The 27,105-nt window shown below is 39.6% G+C and overlaps 1 protein-coding gene across 1 annotated transcript; it reads right to left on the bottom strand.

The window, feature by feature from the left end:
- Positions 1-17,909: 17,909 nt before the first annotated feature.
- CBLN2 (cerebellin 2 precursor) lies at positions 17,910-26,256 on the bottom strand. Its single transcript, XM_032422758.1, has 3 exons — positions 25,900-26,256; positions 22,868-22,987; positions 17,910-22,602 (listed from the first exon to the last, which is right to left on the bottom strand). Exons 1-3 carry the CDS (start codon positions 26,254-26,256, stop codon positions 22,405-22,407), a joined length of 675 nt encoding a protein of 224 aa, XP_032278649.1. The 3' UTR covers positions 17,910-22,404.
- Positions 26,257-27,105: the final 849 nt, after the last annotated feature.

The raw sequence follows: 27,105 nt of genomic DNA, 5'->3' as shown, positions 1-27,105 counted from the left end.
ACCCGGTGCTGGGGACCAGGCTCAGGCCCAGAGGCTATGCAGAGGTGGGGCCACCCAAAGCCAGAGCCCAAGAATGAACTGCCACAAGCCCAGGCAGCAAGTCTGTCACCTGCCAGAAAGCCAAAGGCAGCCCCACATGCCCCCTCAAACTCCCAGGCAGTGACATGGACTTCAAGGCGTGGAACCCTGGGGCCCCAACCCCAAGTCTGCAAAGGTCCAAGGCAGCAGCATCTTGAATGCATGGCTCCATTACACATCCTTGGGGCCAATTGTTCCTCCAGGGAGTGAGGTGTCTAGAATTTGTTTCAGGAAACCTTCCTGCCTATACCTAGCTTTTCCCTGGAGAACTGCTCCAGGGCATTCATTGTTCTCTCTGACCCAGCCCAACCACCAGCACCCTGAAATGAGGGGGCTGGTTCCTCCACCCAAGCCCTTTAGTCAGGAAATTTTCTCCACTTTTGGACACCATGGTGTTCTTGGCCTTCATTTCTTGGAGACCAACAGAGGTCTCCAAGTTCTAGGGCTTCATCTCTAACCATAAATACCAAGAAAGAAAATATTCTGGTTTCAGGTCTCCTGGGACTTAGTCCAGGCTATAACTATTTGGCCCTATCCAGGACAAAAGAGAAGCTTTATTATCCTTTCCTTTTGGGGTCAGAGAAATTAACTACACAAATGGCTACAGATGTAATTCTTCTGATATCTGAAGAGCCTTACAACGCTGAGTGTTCTACAAGCGCCCTGAGAAAGCCAGGGAAGTTTTATTTTCCCATAATATCCCTCAATATTAAATAATTCTACTTAATGGATCTAATTATATTAGAAGAAATTGAAGAATGATAGCTCTTTATTTAAAGTGCTTTATATATAAAAGCAAGACCAAACAGTTAAATAAAAGAGACATTCAACTTTGAAACAGAGAAAAGTGGTCCGTTCAGACATTTTTTAAGCATTTAGAAACATATTTTAAAATCATACTAATGTCAAATCCTACACTAAGTAAGCAACTACTAAGTGAAGAAACTACTCCCTTTTTCTTTACTAATTCATGACAAATCCATACTTTTTACGAACAAAAAGAACTATGTATTGTATACAGATTAAATAGAATAATGAGAACAGTTTGGGGTCATGCAATGATAATTTAAATATATCCTCTTACATATGTAGCTGAAGATGTTTATGTGTTTGAAGTTCTCATATGTTTCTTGACTTCCCACATAGTAATGTAAATTGCTAATAAGAGGTCATTGGGAAAGATAATTTGCAAGATGCATACTTTGGTGTAATCTGTTTCATCCAATATGTCTTTTATTAATTTCAAACTCCTAATACATAAAAGCTACTTTAGTCTATGATAAGGTTTTCCATCACTAGAGTTTATGCATGTGGATTAACTGGCATAGGGTCTAGCATATCGTTAACACATAATAAATTGCAGCATTTGTTGTTAGAGTATTGTTTGCTCATGCCTTTTGCAAATCTGGAAAAAAGTCAAGTCAAGTGTGGAAAAAGGAAGGTTTCTTTATGGAAAAACATAGCTCAGGGCCCTGATGATATATCATCTAATCAGGTGAGTCATTAACACCTCATGATACTAAGGCTTACCTACCTAAGTGTTAAATGCAGTTAAGAAAATCAGGGCAGTTTTCTTCTATAGTAAGATTAGGAAGATAAGAAAGTATTTTAGAATTATCACATGCTAAAATTATCCTCAGTTGCTGAGTAGGGTGTAGAAAATAACCTGGGTGCTCAGGTACTAAAAACAAGCTCAATGAAAAGGCACCTAATGAATACAGACGCCATATGTTTGGTCTCCTAACCTCCTTATGGCTACAAACCGGCATGCTTGCCATTCTGCATACATCTTTTTCTTTATTACACTGACTGTCCTCCTGACTCCTGTTCTCATTTAACTGATCTAGAAATGGATGTTTAAAAATGCCAAGGTTCCTTGTGTTCCCTGTTAACTGCCATTATCAGCAGGCTAAGTATTTGCAAAGAATTTGCTTTTTAACAAAATGGCAAACCATCCGTCCAAAACCAGACTGCAACTCCAAATAGGGAACTCGAGATGGGAATATTAGTAAATGCCTTTGGAGCTCATGGAAATGCTTTGTACACTCCCTTTTTATCCACAGAATTGACTCATAGATAGACGGTTTCAGCACTTCTAGGAAAAACTGTAGGTTGTTCTGATGCAGAGCAGAATGCTAGGGCAGGAACCACTGAAGACTGGGCGGTGCACCGTGTCTCTGCCATGGTGGCCAAAAGGTTTCTGCAGACAGTCACACACTGACATTACCAGCTTCCATCTTAACCACATGGGTTTAAAAAAAAAAAGCGGGGGTGGGGAGGTTCTTATTTTCATCAGGTGATCTTGCAGAGGTGTGGAGGTGAAACATTTGTTGGTCCTCGTCTACTAGTTACTCCATGAAAGTTTTCTCCTTAAGTTGTTTTTTTTTTTAAGATTTTATTTATTTATTTGAGAGAGAGAGAGAGCATGAGCGGAGAGGGGCAGAGAGAGGAGAGAGAGAGAATCTGAAGCAGACTCCGTATACTGAGTGCAAAGCCCGAAGGAGGGCTCCATCCCACAACCGTGAGACCATGACTGAGCTGAAACCAAGAGTCTGACGCTTAACCAACTGAGCCACCCAGGTGCCCCCTCATTAAGTTTAAGAAAAAAATATCCTGACAATCAGTCCTAACTGGGGTTCTTATTAGCAAGCCAGCAAAACCCAATAAGCAGAAAGAGTTGATCCCTTCAGCTAGGAATGGAGCCATGGTAGGAGGGCTCTGGGTGCTGATCAAGGGAAAAGATAAGATCATGAGAGGCAGTAAAACACATTTTGTTAGGTGGTACTTGAACAGGGTCCCATGAGAGAGGAGGTTCCTCACAGCATGGGACTGGGTAGGGGCTTATGGCAAGGAAGCCTCCATCCAGAGTGGGAGGGGCAAGGGAACTTGCCGGGGGTTGGGGGGGGACACTCAAAGACCAGGCTTGAGTCCTGGTGGTGTCGCTCAGCAATATGGTCGGGAGTCTCTCCTCACAGACTCTGAAGGACAACTGCTTGTGTCTCAAAGTCACAAGATTATTCTATCAATGGCCACTAGATGCTATGCGGAGCAGACAGGCACTAAGATGGCAAAATATCTGCTTTCTAGACTAGTATGAAAACAATTGAATGTGTAAAATTTTGGATTTGGAGCCTATGGGCTTTTGAGCTAATGGGTGTCAGCATACTGTGAAGTTACCAAAAAAAGCCTGGAAGCCAATATATAGAGGTCGTCTTTGGCTCATTTATATAACAAGCCACTGTCTCACAGCAATGAGAATGACAGTCCCCAGTGCCGTATCTTGAGTTTGAGGACTTTCCCAGGATGAGAAAATAAGGATAAAGATGAAGATCCAGAAAGCATGGTATTAATATAAGTCTGAGTCAAAAAATCATTAACATTGAGTGTTTTAGAAATTAATTACCTTGTCTTTGACCAAGCATATAAACGAAAGTCTCTCACTCTGGTTACTTTTTTCTATTACAATGGTAATAAGATAAATACTTACTAAATAATTTATTTGTTTTCCAGTATATTTTCTCTTTATTCTTTTCCTAGGCAGTGTCTCCAGAACAAATTTTCTCTTCCTTTCCTCCAAAAGCTGCTTGACGTATCTTCTTTTTCAATTTTCTTTTCAAAAAATCTCCAGATTTCCTGTTCCTGGTAAAAATCATTCGAAAGCTGCTCAGCAGGAAATATTAGGATTTTCTTTCTATTCCTACACATTCTGGCACTTAGTCAAACATTATAACATTACCTAAATTTCCTGAGCTATTGGAGGGGAACAATAAATAGTGACCCTACATATGACCCATGGGACCTGGGGACACGATGTCTGCTGCAAACTGTGGCCCAATCAGAACATCAGAGCATACTCTCCCCATTTCCCTCTTACCAAGTTGAAGAGGGCCAAGTTACAAGTTAAAGCGTTTTATCAATGAAAGTAATAGTATAGAAAGAGACTTTCTCCAAGGCACAGCAAAAAAGGAAAACTTAAAACTGTAAGTAGATCAATATTGAGAAAAAAATCTTCTGACAAAATAATTTACTCTAAATACAATTGGTGCTGGAGGAATTTGAAGCATGTACTATATTCAGAGTAACTACAGCAACATAAACCTCAACTCTAGCTCTACTCCTGATAAGGCTAATTCAATACTCTGCAAAAAAGCCCTAACAGAAGAAAGACCTGAGAATTTTCAGGCTTAAAAGATATTTATCTGACTCTCTGTCATCCTACACAGAGAATTTATGAGGAAAAAAAAAATCAAGGAAAAGAAAAACAAACCCATGTCAGCAGACAAAATAATCAACACAATCAGGCTCAGGTATGACAGAGATATTAGAATTATCAGAAAGGGAATTTAAAAAATGTCTATTTAATATATAAAAAGCTTTAATGGAAACAAAGGACAACATGAAAGAGCATAAGGACAATTTTATCAGAGAGATAGAAACTATAAGAAAAAAAACAAATGAAATTTCTAGAAATAAAACACAATGTTTTATGTTTTCTATAGGCTCATCAGGCTCAACTTAGCCAAGATAAGAATCAGGAATTTGAAAATAGGTTAATAAACATTACCCAAAGTTAAAATATAAAAGAAAAAATGTGAACACACACATACACATGCACACATATGTGGGAAAACACCAAATATGACTAAAACACATGAAATTGGAACCCCATAAGGAGAAAAGAGAGAAAGAGAGATGGGGACAAAGAAATATTTGAAGAAACAATACCCAAGTATTTTCACAAAATTAATAATAGACACAAAAGCACAGATCCAAGTAGGTCGGAAAACAGCAAGCAAGAAAAATAAAACGCCCACCTGGATTTATCAAAGGCAAACTGCTAAAAAGAAAAGCCAGGATAAAAATCTTACAGGTAAACGAAGACAAATAAATATGGCAAACATAGGGAAACAGGTAATAATACAGACTTCTCATAATAAGCCCAGGTAAGCAGAAAGACAATGAAGAGGCAAGTTTGAAGTGCTGGGAAATTATAAAAGCCCAACAGCCCAGATTCTATATCCAGTGAAAGGATCCTTCCCAAATCAAGGAGAAATAAAGTCTCTGTGACTAAGATATACTAGGAGAATTTATTGCCAATGACCTGCATCACGAGGGATTTTAAAGAAAGATTCAAATGCAGAGGAAATAGAAAACCAGATGAAAACATGGATCTACACAAACACATGAGAAGTGCCAGAAATGGAATAAGTTAAAGTAACTTTAAAATGTATTCTTTCTTATTATTGATTAAAAGATAATGTAACTGTCTAAAGCAAAAAAGGCAACAATATTTTGTGTTTGTAATGTGTGTAAAAGTAAAATATATGACACAAGTGACAAAAAATAAATAAATGGCAGGGAGGTATTGTGAGTATAGTGTGGCAAGGTCCTTAAACTGCACGTAAATTATTTGAACGTAGTTTGATTAATAATGATGCATATTTTAAATCATAAGGAAATCACTAGAAGCAATTTTTTTAATATTTTATTTATTTATTTGACGAGAGAGACACACAGCAAGAAAGGGAACACAAGCAGGAGGAGTGGGAGAGGGAGAAGCAGGATTCCCTCTGAGCAGGGAGCCTGATGCGGGGCTCGATCCCAGGACCCTGGGATCATGACTTGAGGCGAAGGCAGACGCTTAACGACTGAGCCACCCAGGCGCCCCGCTAGAAGCAATTTTTAAAAGAGTTATAAATAATATCCTAAGAATAGAGATAAAATAATCAAAACAAAGGTAGAAATGGATGAAAAAAGAAACAAACATAATATATATATGTAACAATAAGCAAGATGATAGATCTTAAGTCAACTACATTAATAATACCATTAATGTCAATGGTCTAAAGTCACCAATTAAGAGACAGATCATAAGTTTGGGGAGGAGGGAGTGGGAAATGTCCCAACTCTAGACTGCCTACCAAAAAAACTACACTTCATGTAAAGGCATAAATGGGTTAAAAATAAGAGAAAAGAAAATTATATGCTATATTCCAACACTGATCCAGATAAAGCTGGGGTAGCTATGGTGGTATCAAACTGGTCTTCTGAACAAGGATCCCTGTCTGGGATAAAGGCAGACATTACATAATGATAAAAGAGTAATTTTCCAAGAAGACATAAGAACCTTTAAAGTGTGTACGCACAGAGTTTTAAGGTCCATGAAGCTAAAACTAGGATCGAAAGGAAAAATAGGATTTACAACAGTCAAATGATTTTGGAAAGGAAGACAGAAAGAATTGTAATGATTCACATTTCTTCATTTCTGGACCTGGCATAAAGCTGTAGTCATCCAGACATTTCAGACATGCAGATGAATGGAACAGAAAAGATTCTAGGGCGCCTGGGTGGCTCAGTTGGTTAAGCGACTGCCTTCGGCTCAGGTCATGATCCTGGAGTCCCCGCATCGGGCTCCCTGCTCGGCAGGGAGTCTGCTTCTCCCTCTGACCCTCCCCCGTCTCATGTGCTCTCTCTCATTCTCTCTCTCTCAAATAAATAAATAAAATCTTTAAAAAAAAAAAAAGAAAAGATTCTAGAAGGAGACTCACACATACATAGTCAGCTGATTTTCAACGCGGTACCAAAGACTTTCAATGGAGAAAGCATGGTCTTTTCAACAAATGCTGCAGGAATTTATGGATATTCAATTGCAGCAAAATATACATCTATCTCTTTCTACACCTTGCTCAAAAATCAATTTAATATGGATCATAGAAGGTGCTCTGTTTGTAAGTGTGTAACAACCAAATTTGGGGGGGGGGATAAAGCTTTAAATTTTTGCATTTGTTGATTTTCATGGTGTAAGTAACACTGACATGGCTTTTCTTCAGTTAATAATATCATCAGGAAATTCACAAAAGTTTATGGTTTTAAGAACTGACTCTTGAGAGCCAACATGGTCTAGCTGTCTAGAGCACAAACTTACTCCTAAATGAAAAACATAAACTAGAAATGACCCAGAGAAATCGAAAGGAGAAAAATTTCGTGGGCTTGTAGAAGGCAAAATTTCTTAAATACAATACCCGAAGTATGAGCCATCGCAGTCCCAGGTATTTACCCAAATGTAAGGAAAACCTGCTCATGAATGTTTATAGTGGCTCTTTCGGTAATTGCTGAAAACTAGAGCACTGTTCAGCAATTAGAAGGAATGAATACAGATAGATACAAAAATATGAAATCTTAAATTTATTACGTGAAGTGGAAGAAGCCAGACACAGGAAAGTACATGTCAGAAGATTTCATTTATATGATATTTTAGAAAAGGTACAACTATAAACCTGCAAAGATCAGTGGGTTCTAGAGGTTGGACATGGAAGGAAAGGCTTCCTGTAAGAGACAGGTGGGAATTCACTGCAGTGATGACATCCTTCTGTGTCTAGACTGTGGGGCTGGTGGAGTTTAGACTCCATAACTATATCTGAACCCTCAGGACTGTAACTTAGAAGGATGGAATTTACTATATATAAATTATGTTTTAATAAAAAAAGGAAAAAAAATTAAATATTCTCCAAGTTTTAAAATATCAACAAGAACCAAACATATGAACCAAAATATGACCACCAAAAATGTAACATATGTATTTATTTAGGAAAAACATGGCTGATGCTTTGGCCTCCAAATTGTCTTAGAAATCAGACTAAAGTTGCATTTTTCATGATACTGCTGCTTTTTCTTTGGAAGCTACATATGCTGCAGGTGGGAAATTATGACAGGCTGGAACCAAACGAGTAGGTATTGGGCATGTCTTTTATGCCTGCACAACTAAGCAGTGTTCACCTATGACACTACTGCATGCATTTTTACAAGGGACAAGGGGACGCAGAAAATGTGGAATGTCAACATTGCATAATTCAGTTTTTCCAAACTATAAGTTTTTATATTCACATTGCAACAGCCTCATCAGAGTGACCTGGATTTGATCATAACACTTTTATTCTTAAAACTGTAAAGAATTCACCTTTAAGCTCAATTCCAAATTCGTCTTCATGTCTCATGGGCTTTTTCTCTAACTTCCTATGTCCTCTCCAGCGCTCCTCCTCAGGGAGGCTGTGCTGATTAAATCGTACCCATTCCACTCAAAGTTCACAGGAGCTTACATATCACCTCCCCGTGAAGACTCCTCTACAGGGAGAATGATTGTTAATCCACTGTGTCTCTGCTCTGGGGCCCTGTGCCTCTCCGTGTCCTGACACTTCCAGTACAGAGTGGTAATTACCTACCTGCTTAGCAAAATCCCCCCAAACCGCAGGCTTCATGAATTGTGACTATTTATGTCATCATTTTACCCCAACACCGAACCCTAATACATAAATAAGTAAACTATTTGAGTCTGGTTGGCAAATATATTAAGCCATCAAGTTAAGCACTTCAGTGCTGGTATTTAATTTGGCATTTTCTACTTGGCCAGAAAATATTATTAAATTCATAAATAAATTTTAACCTCAGATATATTTAACTAACAAATGTAATGAATAATTGATTTATGGCGCGAAAAGGAAAACTTTTGCAAGATAGGCATCTGGCCACAATAATCAATTAGAGAAAGGAGCTTTCAGCCCTTACTGGAATGTTCTGAGGCCAGCTCCTAAGACGGCATGATGCCATAATCCATAATCGTATGGGTCTCAAGCCAGTGAGTCTGGACTCAGCCCTTGGCTGGGATGGCCAGCAGTGCTATGTGAACAAGCTGACTAACCTCTGCTTCAGTTTTCTCTACAATAGACCAGAGCAAGTGAGAGAACCTGGCTCATGACAAGATATAAAATGTGTGGACACCTAGGATGGCACCTGGTAACTGGCAAGCTTTTAATAAACGCTAGTCATTTTCATTAGTGTTATTGATTAGCCTCTGAGTGAGAGTCCGAATAGAGATGCCAATGAATAAAACCTGCTAAGAGTTAATACTTTGCTTTTACATTAACGTGTTTTAGGTAGAGTCTGAAGCAAGTTTCAGAATCCAACAAACCTGAAGGAAACCCACAGGCATGACTATTACAATTAAGATTTAAAGAGCGTTTTAATGCTGTAAATAAACTGTATCCTCCATATGTCTCCTGGATATGTTAGTAGGGGATTTCTGGAAATCTGTCTCATGATATTTTACAGTTCCCTCTTTCCAGGATTGGGAATCACCATCAGCACCATGAATCAGTGGTTCAAGCATCAGATTCGATTTGACAAGGAATATTAAGTCGGTATTGTAGCAGATTTGGTTTTATGTTTTGAACCTAAAATCCTGTTTAGTTAGATGCAAAATAACAAAACCAACTAACCATACATATTAATTTAAAATGAACCAGTCTTGACGGGTAAAATTTGTGTACTTAGAATGCCTCATGGAGGAAAGCAGAGATAAAGCGTCCCATCCCGGACTCCCTGAAAGTCACACTATAAACAGATTTGCCACCTATTAGAGATGCCTCTGTTTCAAATCAGAGTTTAACAGTATCTGTAGCGTAAAAGATTCTCACTAAGAAGAACAGATTGTACCAAGATAGAAATCACACCGCATCCCTGATTTCCCTAATCCTATCATACATGCCATTATATTGCTCATCCACCCACATCCAGAGCCTACCCCAATCCATCACCAAGTCCATCCTCCAGTCTCCCCTGTTTTTGACCACAGATCACCAAAGTTTACATGCATAAGTCTGATACCATCAGATTGGGCCTGAAATTTTCATAAGTATAACAAGAATGACAATTGACTGCACAGGGATTTTTAAATTTGCATTGCTGGAAGTTTTCATGAGGGACCGCCTCTCTTTGGAAGTTTCTCTTGGCTAGAAAGCCAAGCCAAGAACCCACCATCACACTTCACCTGCAGTACCTACAGATTTAGGTGAATTCCTCTCTTCCTGAGGTCCCCAAAATATCCTCAGGTTCCTGGGTCTGCCAGAAAGTGAATTTCCTTCCTCACCTATAAGGATAGGAAGCCCAGAAGCCAGGCACTGAGCTGGTTTTTCCAAAAGGACTTTGTAAGCACTCGCTCCTTAAAGTCAATCTTAGTTCCATAGCACTGAAACAGGACTGAAAATCCTTACTCAGTCCAATGGTATGGTCTGAAGTATGTTTAAGCAAAGTCATAAGAAGTCTGTACCCCAGGGGCGCCCGGGGGGCTTAGTCGTTAGGCGTCTGCCTTCGACTCAGGTCATGATCCCGGGGTCCTGGGATCGAGTCCCACATCGGGCTCCCTGCTCAGCAGGAAGCCTGCTTCTCCCTCTCCCACCCCTCCCTGCTTGTGTTCCTTCTCTTGCTGTGTCTCTCTCTGTCAAATAAATAAATAAAATCTTAAAAAAAAAAAAAAAAGAAGTCTGTACCCCAGAGTATCTGTCATAGTTTTTTCTACAGGTCTCTGAGACAGTCCTTTTTTATTGAAGACAAAGCATTCGGGTCTGCAGCTGATTGCAAAACTTTTGGAAAAGAATCAGAATAAAACAAAACCTATCTGTGGATGACAAAAGACTTTAACTGACTATGGTTAAAGATCTGGTGAGAATTCATTTGACGAAGAAATTTGGTCATTTCTGTGGCATATAACAATTTTAAATAATAACCAGAATTATGACTGATAACATTATACCAGGACACATGGACAGCAAAGGCATGGGCTAATTTCTCAGAACTTCATATAGTTTCTTAAATATTTATATTAATTACACTTACCCAATACATATGTAACCTAGGGAAGGTTAAGCATCGCTTCCTATTTGATAAGAATTTTCATGCAATTTAACATATCAAATAAATTTAATTACTCTTTTTGCAAGATGAAAAGACAAATCCGTTGAGATTTGCCAGGGACCCTCTGAGAAATCTTAAAGCCAGTTTGAGATTATAAAGATTTCATTTAGAATTTAATTTGGAAAGACAAAATATCAAAAAATGTCAAAATTTGAATAAATAAAATTAATTGAACAAATAAGATCCTAGGTCTAAAAAAAATAGCTACCTATTTAACCAAAGTAACAATAAAATAATTCAAAAGTAAACATAAAAAATGATGTGATGGTAAGAAAGCTAAACAAGACAAAAACTTAACTCATTAAAAAGTGAGAAGATTCACTTCTCTTAAATCGTTAAGAACATAATGAAATCAACACAAAGCACAGGAAATTGTTCTAATAAGACAAGAATCTTGGTTTCCTAGGTGGATTACTAAAAAAGGTAACAAATCAACAAACAACAACAGCAACCACAACAAAAACTCCAAAGTTTAATGATCTCTTATTGAGAGAAGACCAATAATCAAAGAACACTTCGTTGTTTTAACAGAGAAAAAGCCAAATTCTAGTCTTGCATTTATGTACTATAAATACTAAAACTCTTAAAAAGAAAAACTTATAAATAAAACCACTTAATATTATCCAGCTTTGATATCACTGATAAGATTCTTTTTCAAGAATCCTTTTTCCCAAACTGTCTGTAACGTTCTTACACATTCAGTTTTCTTACACATTCAGTTTCACCTTTTATTTAGAGCAAAATTACTCTTTTCCCATTCCAAAACCACATCCTGCATACCCTTTGTGTACAATGCTATTTCACTTCACCCTTATTATTTCTAGTAGTTTTATGTTCACATATTGATTATAATATTTAACCATTAGTAACCTTTACTTCCTACAGAGAAATCTAGGGAATAAACAGTTGTGAATTCTGTAGTAGACTGCCAAATTTTAGGAACATACATGTCACAATTTGTATAGGTATATGCTTCCTTGTAGTGTAACTTTTCAATGTGGCAAAAGAACGTGTTTATTAACAGACTCAAGTATACTTAGCTTCTCTATGCCATATGAAAATAAGAAGCCAAAGCATAAAAAAAAAAAAAAGAAAACTTAAATGTAAGCTTAATAATGAATGTTTCAGTAGGTTCTCTTACTTAGAAATTATGAACCGATATCTATGACTTAACTCTAAGGTTGCAAGTTACCAAAAAAGATGTTGGAAATATTTTCAGGCAGACATGTGATAACAGTAAACAAAACTGGAATCATCTCTAGTTATTTTTGTTAATTCTTTTTATAGCTATGTGCATGTCAGACAAGTATCACAAAAGCAAAAACCTAAAAAAAGGTTATATGGGGTTTCTTTTGTTTGTTTTACTGCTATGCTTGAAATCTATTATCTATCTATCTATCTATCTATCTATCTATCTATCTATCATCTATCTATCTAATCTATCTATCTATCATCTATCTATCCTATTCACGTGTACATGTCATCAATCATCACCATCAATATGCCCTGATGTATTTTTTTCCATACATTTGTGACTAACAGGAGTTATTTTAATTCCAGAATGTATGTCCTTGGAGTGAAAGCTAGTGCTCTGAAGATGATGCGCTTTCCCAAAAGATGCAGGAAGGAAGGTGCTAGGACCCACTAGAGAGCAGGGATGTAGCAGCACTGATTGGTTCTTCACCTTCTGTGGCTAAAGCCTGGCGAGATGCATCATGTTAGCGGAACTCTTATCTTGTTTTCTAACTACGGGGATAACCACCAGGGTTGGCAGGATAAACTTTTATGATGCCAAAATACCATCAACAAACCACAGCTCCGTCTTCAGTGGTGCCCTTATGATGTCACATTAACTAAATTACAGGACCATAAGCCTAACTTCATAATATTTCATCTGCAATAAACCATCTCAAGTCATCAATGGAAAATTCTCAATACCTTTGATTTAAAAACCTCAAATGATCAAAATCTACATTAATTTTATGGTCATTTGCGATTTTATTTTTTAAATACCTGATCTCACTGGGAAGGAAAACATCCCTGTACATAATTGTTATACTTCTAGCTAATCTACCTTATTTTCTGTTGTATTAAGTAATGGAGGGTCTTTTTGAGGTTTTCTATCTGGTGGTAGAGCCCAGCAAAGAACCCGGACAAATACTATGACACAGTAGGTAATCACCTCTTAAAACATAGCAATTCATGACTCACCAAGACCAAGCCGTTTATTATAAACAAATACAAAGTTGTTAAAGAAAGGTACATTTTGCCTTACCTTTTTGAATTGGAATGTGCCGCTTTTAATATTTTATATTATATAAAAATACATAATATATTATATGTGAATAAGTGTTTGATGTAAATCAATATTTTATATTTATATAATATATAATTATATAAAAGATAAAATGGGAGGTACCAAAAAATAAAACGAAATCTCAGAGAAACATTTGGTGACATATTTTGTTTTGCCTCATTATTACCTACCTCCTAAAATATATTTTCCTCGGATTAGAATATAGTAAAAACACTTAATCCAACCAAATGACATTTACCATTTTAGAAATCTACTTTAATTCTTTTAATTTAAAAACTAATTTTAAAGCTAATTATGCTTTTAGGGCAAGAGATCTAATCGCTTAAAGAACTCTCTGACTCCAAGTTCTAAGAGATTTCTCTCACCAGAGGTTAAGCTGAAAACCTTCATGAACAGCTTGAAGGCAAGATGCTCCATTCAAGCATAGCTTATTTACTTTGTGCACTTGATTTCTCAGGTTTTACTCTAGAATTCGAGTGACCTGTGCCCATTATAAAATATACAATATTTTTGGGAAAATGAGCTCTTTGTAATTGTACGTTTGTGCATTTTCAGTCCTGTCTGCAGAAAGTTTCGGCAAGAAAACCAAAGGGAAGAAAATGATTACATTATCGTTTTCTATATGAAAATAGTGAGAGTCCAAACTTCCGTGTTTCTGATACCACAGGGTCAGTAAATTTACAGTAGCTGTTGTAACTTTTCTCTTATGATTACAATCAAGCAGTTTTTATGTTTGCAGAGTACGAAGCTAAACTGTCCTGTTTTTTTAAACAAAGAGTTTTACTGAAATGACTATGATGCAACCATTTTGATTAATCATCACATATATAGATAACTTATTTAAGGAAATCCTTTTCTTACTTTAGCTCATTCTGAGATGTAGTGTAATGCTATACATAGGGAATAGGTCCTGAAGTTAGAAAGCCCATGGTCAGATTCCTACCTCTGGGACTCATCTGCTCTGAGGTCTTGACCACATCACTGAATCGCTTTAAACCATATTCTCCATCACCTGTAAGATGGTGGTAATAATAGTGCCTACTTTGTACGCTATCATAATGATTAAATGGAAAGATAACTATAAAGCACTCAACACAGTGCACGGCATGTGTAAAGGGTTGATGTATTAAGATTTATCATTGAGAGCAGTGATGACATCATTCCGCCAGTATGATTCCTGCGTCTGTAATTTTCTCCCATAAATATGAAAGGACTCCATTTTTCATTTGTACTCTAATCTTTATATTATCACTTTAACTAATAGATCCTTGAAGTATTGAGGGGGCATAGAAACTTGGAAGGCCATTCAGTTCACTTTTCTGAAACAGTCAATTTTGTTTGTGGTTATGTTTCCAAGATATTTGCAATATGAACAATGGAGATAAAAAATAATTTCTTGACCTCAAAACATCAAAAACATCTTTCTAGTTTTCAAATTATACAATGATGACAATTTGCATTTAGCAAAACTAAAGCCACATTTTTGTCTTTCTATAACTTGATGTAAGGGAATTCCCAGAGGCCTCTCTCTGGAGCTTTTTTGCATACTAATTGTTCAATGGTTTAAATCACAGCAGCAGCACCATCTATTGGGGACTTTTTCCTGAAACAAATGTTTCTGCAATTCTGGAAAAAAAAATATAACAAAATAAATTTATGTTCATTTCAAGTCTTCATTGAGATAAAGAGGAAAGTTTATTTGTAAATAATTTCTTCCAGTGAACATATCAGAAATTGGTAAGAATGGTTAAGTCAATATTGCATGGCATTCAGGGGGTGCAGTACACTTTGAGACATTAAAAAAAAGGGGGGTGAATTAAGTATCGAAAGTAATAGGCCTTAGGGGAGAATAAGTCTTCCTTAATTATCACAGTCTGATGCACGCATGCCTTTTCCCTGCTAAATGATTGGGGAGATACAACAATCTTGTCGAAAATCCAACCCCTTGTCACTCCTTTGTGCCAAGGTAATTCAGATGCCATGGATGAAGAGTAGATTAGGCCATGATCCACTGATCATAGCTTTCTGTTGGGTTTATAGCACCAGATGGCTTCATTAGTCTCAACAGTTCTCAATCTCTGTCTGTCAGGGAGACCAGATGTAGTATCTACCTTCTGGAGAAATGCATTCCTAAGATTGAATACAAGAAATAAAATAGGAAACAGACCAAAGAATTGAGATACTTACCCAAGCAAAGGTAAGTGGCTCCGTCACCTCCCCCTTCTAGAAAAGCAAGGTTTCAATGCTGGTGCAGCTAGAGGCCCAGGGAAGCATTTTGACAGGGTAAGTTTTGACTATAAACATTTGTTTATATTCAACTTTCACACACCCCCAGACACACATGTGTGTGTGATTATATAATAAAACATACAGAGTTCATGTTTTTGACCAGTGCAATTTGATCTTGCGTTTATTTTTTTGCGTGTCTTAGGTTAGATCTGTATCCGTTAATATCTTGTAAAATACGCCAAAATGCTGGGTATGGTCCTCCACCCAACACTGTTCAGAATGGACTTCATATCATGCCTTATTTTTATCTTGCTTTATATCTGTCTTCTAAGGATTTGACTAATTCTAGCATGCCTTCTGTCTTCTCAAGCAATTCACCACACAAGGCAAACAGAAATAAAACTGTAAAAAAGGGCTATTGTATCTTAACCTTCATGTGTAAAAACAATGGAACTTCCCCATATCTGTCCCATCCCACTTTAATATTTCAATATGAGCTCTACTCTGCCATGTGTCTGCCAAATACCCAACCATATTCAGTGTGGGAGGAGAGGTCACCAGGAACCTTTTAGTTGGAAGATTAACGGGTGTTCAGTATTCAGTGTCAACACCCAAATAACATTCTCCTTCTTGTGTGTGAAAAAAGTAAATTACGTTATTCACTTTAGTAAACTTGCATTCAAATTTCTAGGGTTCCCCCTACACACACCCAGCCCACCCACGAGTTTACCATGAGTTAACCTGGATACCCTCTAGGCTATGTTTTTAACAAGAAATTGTAAACTCTTGGCACATAATAGTGTGTCTTTATTTTTCTATCATCATCCATGAGCACACTGTCTGGCCCTTAAGCAGCAATGTGTAAATGTTATGGAATGAAAAGGAAACATTTACACCCTGATCTCAAAAGAATGAATTTCTTTTTATAAGTAATATAATTGCTTTCTCCACTGACAGTGTACAGTTCCAGAACAAAAATATGCCATGACATCCCGACATGGTGCTTGGGAATATGAAAAAAAAAAAAAAAAAAAAAGATAGGTATCACATTTTCATGTACTATATCCAGTGATAGACTTCTCTCTAAAAGTATATCATTCATGACCGAATAGTTACATTTTTGTAAAAAAAAAAAAAAAAGATATGTTAGCAATTCAAAGATAAATATTGATTTTAATGTTAATTTTAAAGCTGATAGGAATCTTTAAGATCCATGCAAAACATTGTAAAAAAAATCCATGTAAACAAAACGCTGGAAATGAGGAATTTAGAATATTTGCCAATTTTCCCAGTTAATTTGGTTATACTTTAAATATTATTCTTAAGTCAGTTCCATAGCAAAGCACCCAGACTCACAATAAATGCTCATTTATAGTATGAAGTCAAGGAAATGTTAGGATGCTCTCTATCCGACAGGACTTTGAGAGCGTAAGAGATTTATGGAAGCATTTTAAGATGAATAAAATAAGCAAAATACTCAGGAGTTCCACATCCCAATATATTGCCAACATTCTCCAACTCAAGTAGGGTTTTTGTTTTGTGTTATTTTGTTTGGCCACCCGAAACAAATTCAAAAGGAGAAATCAGCACTCCTGACAAATATGAGGCACAATGATAAAAGGTAAGGCAGAGCTGGTCAGGTTGCAAGCAATGGCAGTGGCTCATTAATAAGTAGTTCCATTCTGTTAGGATAACTCCAGTGCAAAGCAGCGTTCTAACCCCGGGGAGTCCTGCCGTGGGCATTAAGAAGAAGGAATGAAGATTTCTTTTCCAAATTAAGTTGTCAGGAAGCTCATTTACACTACACAGTGAGTGTATGTGGGCGAGCTGATGCAGATGATGATTTATGATGCTATAGACACTTAGGTGATTTTGGTGATGGAAATCCATAGCAAAATCCACTTAGGAAGATAAAACAGAGCTCCTATTATCTGTTGGAGGTAAAACCACACAGCTTTTCCCCTTACAAATTTCAAGTTACCCTACTGGGTTTGGGAATGGGAAGAAAGCTCATTTACTTAGAATTCAGATTTTGGTGGAATGTTATACAAACTCACACACAGAACATTTTTTTTTTAAGTTTATATTCATTGGATCTACTTTAAAGGAATTTTGAAAAGACTTTTTTTCTTTTTTTTGAAGGGATGGGTGAGGACTGGATCTGAGCAATCCCATCATCGATAGCTATGTAACGTATATCTAAATGTTAGATATTTAATATCTAAATTAAATTAAATTAAAATATCTAAATGTAAATTAAATTAAAATTAAATTAAAATATCTAAATGTAAATGAATTGTAGCTCTCTATCTGCAAAGGCAGTAAATACACCTTTTGGTGAAATCTATCCATAAAAATTAGGTTTTAAAAGGCTAGGCAAATACATAAACATACTTGATTAATAATGTACATGGCCATCATCAGCTAACGTCTTCATAGTGTTTTCATAAAAAAAAAAAAATTCTGAACACAAAAATCATAAAATGATAAAAAGCAAAATGGAAATTGTATTTTGCCTTACTTCAGTATTTTTGGTGTATATTTGCTCCTTAAATGCCAAGAAAATTAACTTTCAGAGTCTTTTGACAATGTATAGGCTTTGATCTTACATGTTAATTATGTTTGTAATCTCCCATTTTGGTAGCAAAGTGTCTGCTTTAGAAACAGAGTCCCATTGACAAGTAAATTCCTACATAAGCAATGTAAAAGGGCAAATCCTCATTGTAGTTCTATGGTTAATCTAATTTTATATTTTTTACAAGTGTTTTTACAGAGTGCACAGAGAAACCTTTAGAATGATTCAATGTAACCTGCTTCTATGAGTTCCATCATTTATTTACACCACCTTAAATATAATGTCACAGCCTTTCATTCATGTGAATTAGATTATTATATACTTCCTATGCTGTAGAAATATAAACATTCACTATTTACTCACAGCAACATTTTCTTATTGCAATATTTATTTCCTTATAAAAGATTGCAAAATCATGGGGACATAAATTGACAGAACATTCTTTGTCCTTTTGCTTTATACGAGGCATGCTGGAGCAACCGATGCTTTTGTTCTGCTTGTATAAAATGATTCAACAAATTCTCCTCTCACCTATTTCCAGATTCCAGGAGAATGTGGTCAACCTATGTATTTTATTTTATTCATTGATAAAAATCAGGTGTATATGTTCATGTACTTACAGGCGAATGATCTATATGTAACAGTTACTATGTATGTGACTTGGTATCAATGTCCTTAAGATATCAAGGAAATATTACAACTAAAATTAAGGATTCAGCAAAGGTTTTGGTTTGCTTTTACGTCTTTCCTAACTCTTCTGACACTTGATATCACTGGGTTTTGTTAAAAAACATTTTTTTTCCAAACAAGTAAATACGTAATCTCTACAGGATTCCGTGAGTGTTCATGCCAATATCTGATAGACTTTCTTGCCTTGCTCTAAGCAGTCATAGTAATCACAAACTTTAAAAATGTAAATAATTTCATTATACATGAGTTCATCGATCAAAAATATTAGGCTGCAAAAAGGGCTCAGAGAAAGATAGTAAACACAGTTTCTCAGGACCTAGAGCTGAAGCAGGGTTGTGTTTCAAATTAGAATATATTTTAAGTTAAAAAATAGTGTTGTTTTAAAAGCATTTACAGTTTAGTAGGATTAACATTTATTGGCTAGACCAACTCATTATTATAATGCCAAAATATTGATAACTCAGTTTTTCCTTGTGTTAAAAATATTACAGTTGTATATTTTTATAAAATACTGGTGTCACATCCTGGAACGGAAAGGGAGGCATACAAGACAGTCAAAGAACATAATTAAGAATGGAGTTACTAGGAAAATGCAGAGATTTTGACATGTTCATATTATCATCATTCTGAAAAATCAAATTAAACTTCCAAAGTGCTACAGTTTTAATAAGCTAGTGGGGAATATGGAAATTAAGCATCACATAAAAGTATCCTCTTTTCAGATGTTTGTTTTAAATACTTTTAATGAACTGCATGGGGAAACATCCGACTTTCCAGAAACATGCTTCCTGCCACATAATGCCTCTTGTAATCAACGGTGCCTTGCACATCTGTGTGACCTCACACTACCTGTAGCCTTGTGAGTTGGGCAGGACATGTGGGGGCTCCTGCCCTCGCTCCACAGAGGGGAAAGCTGAAGCTCAGAGGTAGGGATGCTCAAATCAGAATGTGCATTTTCCAGATGTCACTTTCGTTCCCCAGTTAAAGGAAAATATATTTCAAATTTTGATCTGACCTACATATTTTTGTAGACCACACACAGGAGCATCATCTCCCTCCAAGATCCTTAGCCAGACAGAACTCGGGCAGCAAAACAACTTCAGAAAACCTACTGTCGTGGCTTCTCCCTAATGTAGTTTTTGGCATCCAGCTCCAGATAGAAATAAATAAATAAATAAATAAATAAATAAATAACTGGCAGGAGTGGGATAAACAGGATGAAGCTTTGTTCCTCATACAAAATAAACTCCTGAAATATGCTTATTTTTAGACTCATCAATTTAATAACTTATTTATTAGACAGCATAACCAAATAACAACCTGTATGTAGTAAAGCTGTAAACACAAATATGTGCATTACATATTTAGAAGCAATAAAAATAACACGTACGCATGTATTTTTCTATCTCTGAAGGGCGATATTGTCCCCTAATGAAGTTTGCTGCTTGTCTGAAATTGAACGGTAGGTTTAAAAAATTAGGGACAGAGGACTAATTCACTAAGGGCAGTAAAACACAGAAGAAAAACATCTGCTAGCATCCTACTGCTTGCATCATCAGCATTAATAAACAACGCTCATACGTAGAAGGTTGTCTCCTAATCACAGAGGCAAAATACGCAAGTGTTTTTTGGTTGATGTTTCTTGATTTTGCTTTTCCAAACAAAATAAAATAGCATTTTAATTCAAATTAAATTCTGTACCTTATTATGCTGTCCACCTAAGGCCAGTAATACTTAGACTCTTCATCAAACTATATATTTTTTGCACTTCTATCATCCTCACAGTTTCTTATTTGAAAATGGAATCCAATGCTTCCCCATGCTCACATGGATCTTAGAAAAAATTGATGGTATATTGAAATGTCAGTTTCTTTTATATCCATGTTCACTGATTGAAGTATTGGATTGGGACTTGACCACATCAATGATTATATGTGATGAAAGCAGATTGCCTATCCATAAAGCCTTTTTAATGCTATCTTTTTCACATATCTCCCCCCCAAAATCTTCTCATGTGAAAAATACATATATAGAAATTGAAATGTACTTAAGTGTGCAATTTCCATCTAGACCCATAGCTAGATCTGCATACGAGAGTGTGCATTTGAGTGTGTGTTTTCAAGAGGCACGGTGTGGATCTCTTTTTCCCGAGGCCTTGATCCTTGGTCTTTACTTCCACACCTAGTAGGAGTTGGGAAACGATGCGAAGGGAGAACAAGCCAGACATCAAACCCATTTATTCTGAATCTTAAATTATGACTTTTTATCATCAATATTTTGGTTACATTGTGACACAAAAGACAAAGTAACATCCGCTGTGAGGTCTCTTCTTCAATTGCTTTGGGATTTAGTAACATTTCCTTGGCATATGCATCCTGCACCCATCGACTCCCAGCTGTATTGTAATACTATTGTTGTACAAGGGGCCAAAGAAGAAGGATTTGCAAAACTGCTCCCAGGGTGCCTCCGCCAATACCTGTAACCGCTGTGACCTGCAGGTGGCTTCTCGCCAGGTGTCCGTGGGGAATGTCAACACGCCTCTTTCCTTGGCAGATCAGAGGAGGATCCTGAGGGAGACTGGCTGGTCCTGTTGGCTTTGAAGCACCTGATCCTGGTGTGCTGGCACAGAGGTGGGTGCAAATAGACGGAGACAGGCTGCTGGGAACACCCAGGTACACTGGACCAAGAAAGCGTGTGTGTAGGAGACTTGGTCATTACAGCTTCCGTCCTCATCAGACGTGATTCAGGCCACCCAGGAACATCAAGCTCTTAAAGTATTCCAGAGCATTAAAAAAAAAAAAAAAAAAATTCCAGCTTGTTGGTTCTAAAGGTGCGTCTGAGAGAATCTCTTGGAAAGAAGCAGAATCGTCCATCTGTTATTTGTACTTTGATATACAAGTACCTTCTGTTTGGTTTGTTCTCAACCAAAACAAAATACATAGGTATTCTTTGTGTTGTTTTGTTTGGTCTCATTCAAGAATTCAACATACATTTGTCTCCCCATCCCAGCACACACACACACAAAAAAAAATAGAAGTAGGGGCAAGGAAGGAGAGCTGAATGTGGAAAGAAAAGTAAAGCTTTTCCAGGAAAAAAAACAAAACAAAACAAAAAAACAAAAAAAAACCACACACGCACACACACAAACAATACAAAGCAAAAGTCGAGGTCCAATCGTGCAAAATTTGCTTCTCCGGATAAAGCACTTCTTGACAGATTCACAATGTCCCCTTCCCCCTCCCGAGGCCTCCCGTCCACCCTGGGGGAAAATACAGAATGAAAGTGAAGCCATTCTTTCTCTTAAGGCTGAACAGACACACAAAGAACACATTTCAAGGACTATCCGGCGGGTGGTGATTTGCAGGGCTCCTGCTCTGAGCCCTGCCTGCAACCTGCCATCCATCCTGGGGTCAGCGGCACTCCTTGTGTGGGGGCAACAATACAACGGACAAACAAAAGAAGAAAAGTCAATGGTCCCCACAATAAGATCCAATATTGACTTTACAATCACAGGTACAAATTGCTCAAATCGATAATTTCATTTCTCCTTCAGACCTTGTCGTCTAAAACTAATTAGAAGCCAGGTTCCCGAGGAATGGTCAATATTCAAAGAAAATACTGGAGATTTAGAAGGAAATCATTCTTCTACCTCAACCGTCTGACGGAGGTGGGAAATAAGTGGTCCTATTCTGGTAAGTTCAGGGAGTTGAGGAAGGGCAGATTCCTGGGTCCAGATCACAACTTGTCCCACCGTCTGGGGGCTCTGTGTTTATAGAGGAAAAACCAAAAAGCCCGAGAACGTGGAGTACTTCCAACCGCCCATGAGGTTCCCCCTCTCCAGTTTGAGATGCACTTTGTCTTCCCTTTCCATCAGCAGCAGGACCCCGTTGCTGGCAGCTTCTCTGGTAACGTCCTGGTCTCCTGCAAAGGCTGAGATCACCGGGTAGCCGTTCTGCATTAAACTGACCTGCAGTGCAGAGGGTAAAGCTCAGCAGACCATGCAGGACCCCACGGGCACACACTCGTTCTCTGCCCCCCCACGCCCCCTGCCCTTTCCACAGAGCCACCACAAGGGCTTGGCCCAGAGGATGCGACAGCTTCCGTGCTGGAGGCCCCATGGTCAGCCCACTCCCTGGTCGGCCCAGACGCACAGAGGGTATGACAGGATCTGCAGCCATGGGGCGGCAGCAGTCCGAAGCTGAAAGGGTCCACACAGCCTCAGAGCTACCCACCTGGATGGTTTGTCTGTTGTACACTTTGACCACGTGGAAGCTGAAGCTATAAATCCCTTTTCTCGGTGCTACAAATATACTGGAGGCAAGATCGAAATGGTTGCCAATGTTTACTAATACCTGAAAAAGAAGAGGGAATACAGCACAAACATAGCAAGCCCCTCCTCAGCATCCGTTTTACTCAGACTGGCAAAATCACCAACATGGGTGCCTCCAAGGGCCGCAGAGCAGCACGGGACACCCCAGGCAGTGGGCCAAACCTGCCCCCCATGTGGGGGGCTGCGGGGGGCGGGGGCTGGTGGTAAAATACCCTACGCCCAGAGGGATTTGAGAAGAATCCAAATGGATTGTAATTAACAAAGGTGTTGAAAAGTGTATCTTATGTATGCATTCAAAAAGTGGGTGCAAATTTTCCACGTTGGGGCAAGGCAGAGGGAAAGGAATAGAAGACAATAAGGTGGTCGGTAAACAAATGGAATTGAGTCTGTTCAGAGGTTTGTGGGAATCCTGGGCTTTCTACGTGAAGTTTACTTTCACAAATACAGTGCCACGCCAGGCTGAATGGAGGGAACTAGACCAGGGCTAAGAGGCCAATTCAGGGAAATAACTTACATCAGCTCAAGCTTGGCACTTGACTTCATGTGCTCCAGGAGAGAATGGACTGAGAGGGGTTTTTGTCGCCCTGTGTCCCCAGCCCCTGGCACCCTCCCTGGCAGCACACAGTAGGTGCTCAATCGCAGGTGCTGAGTGGAAGACCGGGTGGATGAACACTCGCTGCACCTGTTTCCTTCACTTTCCTCTGAGTAATGTGTTTGTTCCCTTGGCTGAGCTCTGATGTCATGCAAATAAGCTTGAATAAATGAAGGGAGTGGAGACAGCAGTTGGATACCCTGAGCTCAAACTACAGGAGCGTGCAAAGACTAATGACAAAATTAGCCGGAGGATGTGAGGTCACATGACCCTGCAGATGATTTTTTTCAAATGCAAGGGGGATGACAGTGTTACAGTGTCACAAGCAGAATTTGCAGAGTGGAGGATCCCTCATGATGACCAATTCCCTGTCAGGTGTTTAAGGCAGAATTTGGTCACCTGTCTGGATTCCGTCCCCACTTCTACTCACACACAAATGCACAACTCGATTACAATAGTAAAATGGCCCGCTTGGTGTTCTGGGCTTTTAAAGCAAACAGCCAGCAACAACAGAACCCTAGGTTAAGAATCCTGTCGTCTGCTAAGAAAATAAATTTCAACCGAATACCTCTTGCTGTTACTCCTTACACACTCATTGTAGCCGAATGACACGCAATCCTCACAGCAATGTGCGATCTGCCCACGACAACCGCTGTCACCACTCAGGAAATAAGCCCGCACCAGCTTCTTCAAGGAGCTCAGGGCACCACTTCATTCCCTCTCGCCTGTAGGACTCACACAGACACTCGGGGCTCTATTGTTCAGACCATGAGCTGCACAATGCCTGCTCTCCGTCTATTCCAGCCTAGGCTCTCAGTCCGCCTTATGAGGCTTTAAAAAAGAATAAAGCATTCTCCCTCCTAGCCCTCGGAGCTGTTTCTTCCCACTCAACTACCTCAACTCTTTCCCATCAGTTTTAAATTCAGCAAACTGGTAAATTTAGGGCCTTGCTGTTGATGAAAGAACACCCAAGGAGCCCAGAAAATCAGGTTTCACTTACTCCCTAACTGGGGAACCAGAAGAACAGCATTTTACCCGCCCTGCCATAGTTAGCTCATCTATAAAATTAGAATCTTACTACAACTTATCTTGCCCTACATCACAGAGTTCTCTTGACACCCAAGTGAAATGATGGGAGGTAACTAATGATAACACGTGAAGAAGAACGTATTAATAGAGTAAATAGAGAGCAAATGCTCATCTTATTGTTCTCTGCTTTATCTGGCCATAATTAAAATCAATAGTTTTAGTTTTTTTAAAAAAAACTGTTTAAAAACAGATGAAAAAGGGATTCCCCCCAAAACCTCAAAACTTCAAGTAGTTAATCCTTAGCAAGGATTAAAATAAATTAATCCTCTGGCCTAAAAAGAGACAATGGTGTGTGTGGGTTTACCATCACTGAGGTGTGAGGATTGGTTAACAGAAAGGAAGTCAATTAAGTGTGGCCAGAAAGCCCAATACTCTGTTTTAGTGGGAAGCATGTTGGCAAAAGGAAGGGACTGAGCAGGTAAAGCTTGGGAACCACTATAATGTTTTCAACTTGTTCCTAAAAAAAAACAGAAACCAAGACAGGAGGGCACAAGAGGAAGGTCACAACCTCCAATCCTGAGCCCAAAAACCCAGAGAAGGGATTGCCAAGGTCTGATCATTTATTGACCCTTCTGCTTTGAACCAAGTGAGTGAAGTTAAGTGGCCTACGTTAAGTCTTTGATCCTTATTTTTTTAATCTATATAAACACACTCTATATAATATTTATGTGTTGTATATATTTGTACATTACAGCATATATGTTGTATTTACTATCTATTCTATCTATATAATAGCACTCTATTTTGTTTTGAATTTATATAACCATCCTTGCTATTGCCCCCACACTCTTCCGGACATTTTTCTTGAAGATAAGCATCCTCTCCCCAGTCCATTCCAAAATAAGCAGTAGGCACTGATTTTCTGATCGTTGGTTGAGACCTTTGGAGAACCCCCTTTTGGGGGTGTTTTCAATGCACTCAATCCCCAAGTTGGCCACCTGGATGACTGAAGCCCATCTACCACTAACGACAGCCCCCATCCCAGCGAAAAGTAAGATGTGCAGGTTCCTTTCGGGGAATGCATTTCAGATCCCTTAGTTTTAAAGGACTGTCGGTCATCCGAGCTGCTAGTGATAAAAAAGCTACAGTGTGAAAAAAGGGAAATGGTAGGAGAGCCTACTCGGAAAGGGAGAAAGGAGAAGGGCAGGGCAGAGCGGAGAGGCGGGAAGAGCCTGGAGTCCCCAGCCCGCGCGCCCCGGCCCCCGCCCTCTGGACCCCGGGCGGGAGGCCAGGTGGCAGGCCGGCCGGCTGACCTGGTCGAAGTAGATGGTCATGGTGCGATTGCTCATCTCGGACGGCTCGTGGTTGGTGCTCCGCGTGGCGGAGAAGGCCACCTTGGCGCTGCCGGAGCGCACGGAGATGCCCAGGGAGGAGGTGACCGCGCCGTCCGCCGACGGGCTCGAGTCGCACACCACCAGGCACTTGCCCTCCAGCACGATGGGCTCCGTGTCGTTCTGCGCGCGCACCGGGCAGCCCGCCGGCAGCAGCAGCAGCAGCAGGGCCAGCGCCGCCCCCAGGCAGGAGCCGCAGCCAGCCGGCTCGCGCAGCGCCCCCCGGCGCCCGGGCATGGTCAGCGGCGGCCCCCGGGGGCCCCGGCCGGGCGCCGGCATCCGCGTGGGCGGGGGGGCGGGCGGCGCGCGGGGGCGACGGCGGACAGGGGCTGGAGGGGCGCCGGAGGGCGCGCAGGGCTGCGCGGGGCCCGGGGAAGCCTCCTTTGGCCTCGGTCCCCTGCTCTGATGGTCAAGGCCAGGGTCGTCCTCAGAAGAAAGGCTCCAGCGGACCTGTCAGGGCAAAGAAGCCGAACCCTTAGACTGGGAGGTGAAGCTGTGGGGGGAGGGGGGCGCGGGGAGCAGATGCCTGCAGCGCAAGGGCCCCTCTCCCTGGAGGCCACCCTCTTAGTCCCGCACACAGCCGCCCCTTCCCGGATTGGCACAACAGGTCCGAGGAACGCCCTGGCGCCCTGGGCAGGGCATCCCGGAGGACTCCTGGGGGGCGCGCGCCGGGGGTGCGATCAGGTAAGGGGCCCGAGGTTGTGCAGGGCCTCGGCCCTAAGACACGGCCGGTGACCTCAGAGACGCCACCCCACCCCGGCCCATTCTGCAAAGGCGGAGAGGGGCTAAGATGCTGGCAAAGAGAGAAACTACTCAAGGTTTATCGCCTTCATTTTAGCGGCATTTTCTTGAAAGCCACACCAAGAAACCTTTTTCCGTTCTCTGCTTTCCCTTTCATCCTCTATTTTTCCATCCTGGATATTTCTTTTTTTTTTTTTTTTTTTTTTTTTAAGCAGTCCACGTAGGTAAGATCGTATCCATTTTCCGCCCAAAAACAAATCCCAAGGAAGCTCCTTAGGGTGAATAAGATTAAGAGGAAAAAATAAAAAAAGAAGAGAGACTCTAAAACCAAACACCCACTTCCAACGTCCCCGTAGCCCGCAGCGAGCTCTTTGGAGAAGCCCCTGC

This window comes from Phoca vitulina, unplaced genomic scaffold (assembly GCF_004348235.1).
Source record: "Phoca vitulina isolate PV1807 unplaced genomic scaffold, GSC_HSeal_1.0 scaffold27, whole genome shotgun sequence".
Lineage (NCBI taxonomy): Eukaryota > Metazoa > Chordata > Mammalia > Carnivora > Phocidae > Phoca > Phoca vitulina.
The sequence above is the reverse complement of the archived record's forward strand: the minus strand, read 5'-3'. Positions and strand labels throughout refer to the sequence as shown.

Excerpts from the sequence above, each read along its gene's own strand:
- CBLN2 (XM_032422758.1), bottom strand. The coding sequence starts at position 26,256 with ATGCCGGCGCCCGGCCGGGGCCCCCGGGGGCCGCCGCTGACCATGCCC. Across the intron at positions 22,988-25,899 it reads TGACCATCTACTTCGACCAG|GTATTAGTAAACATTGGCAA; the intron begins GTCAGCCGGCCG and ends CTTCTTTTTCAG. Across the intron at positions 22,603-22,867 it reads ACAACAGACAAACCATCCAG|GTCAGTTTAATGCAGAACGG; the intron begins GTGGGTAGCTCT and ends TCTGCACTGCAG.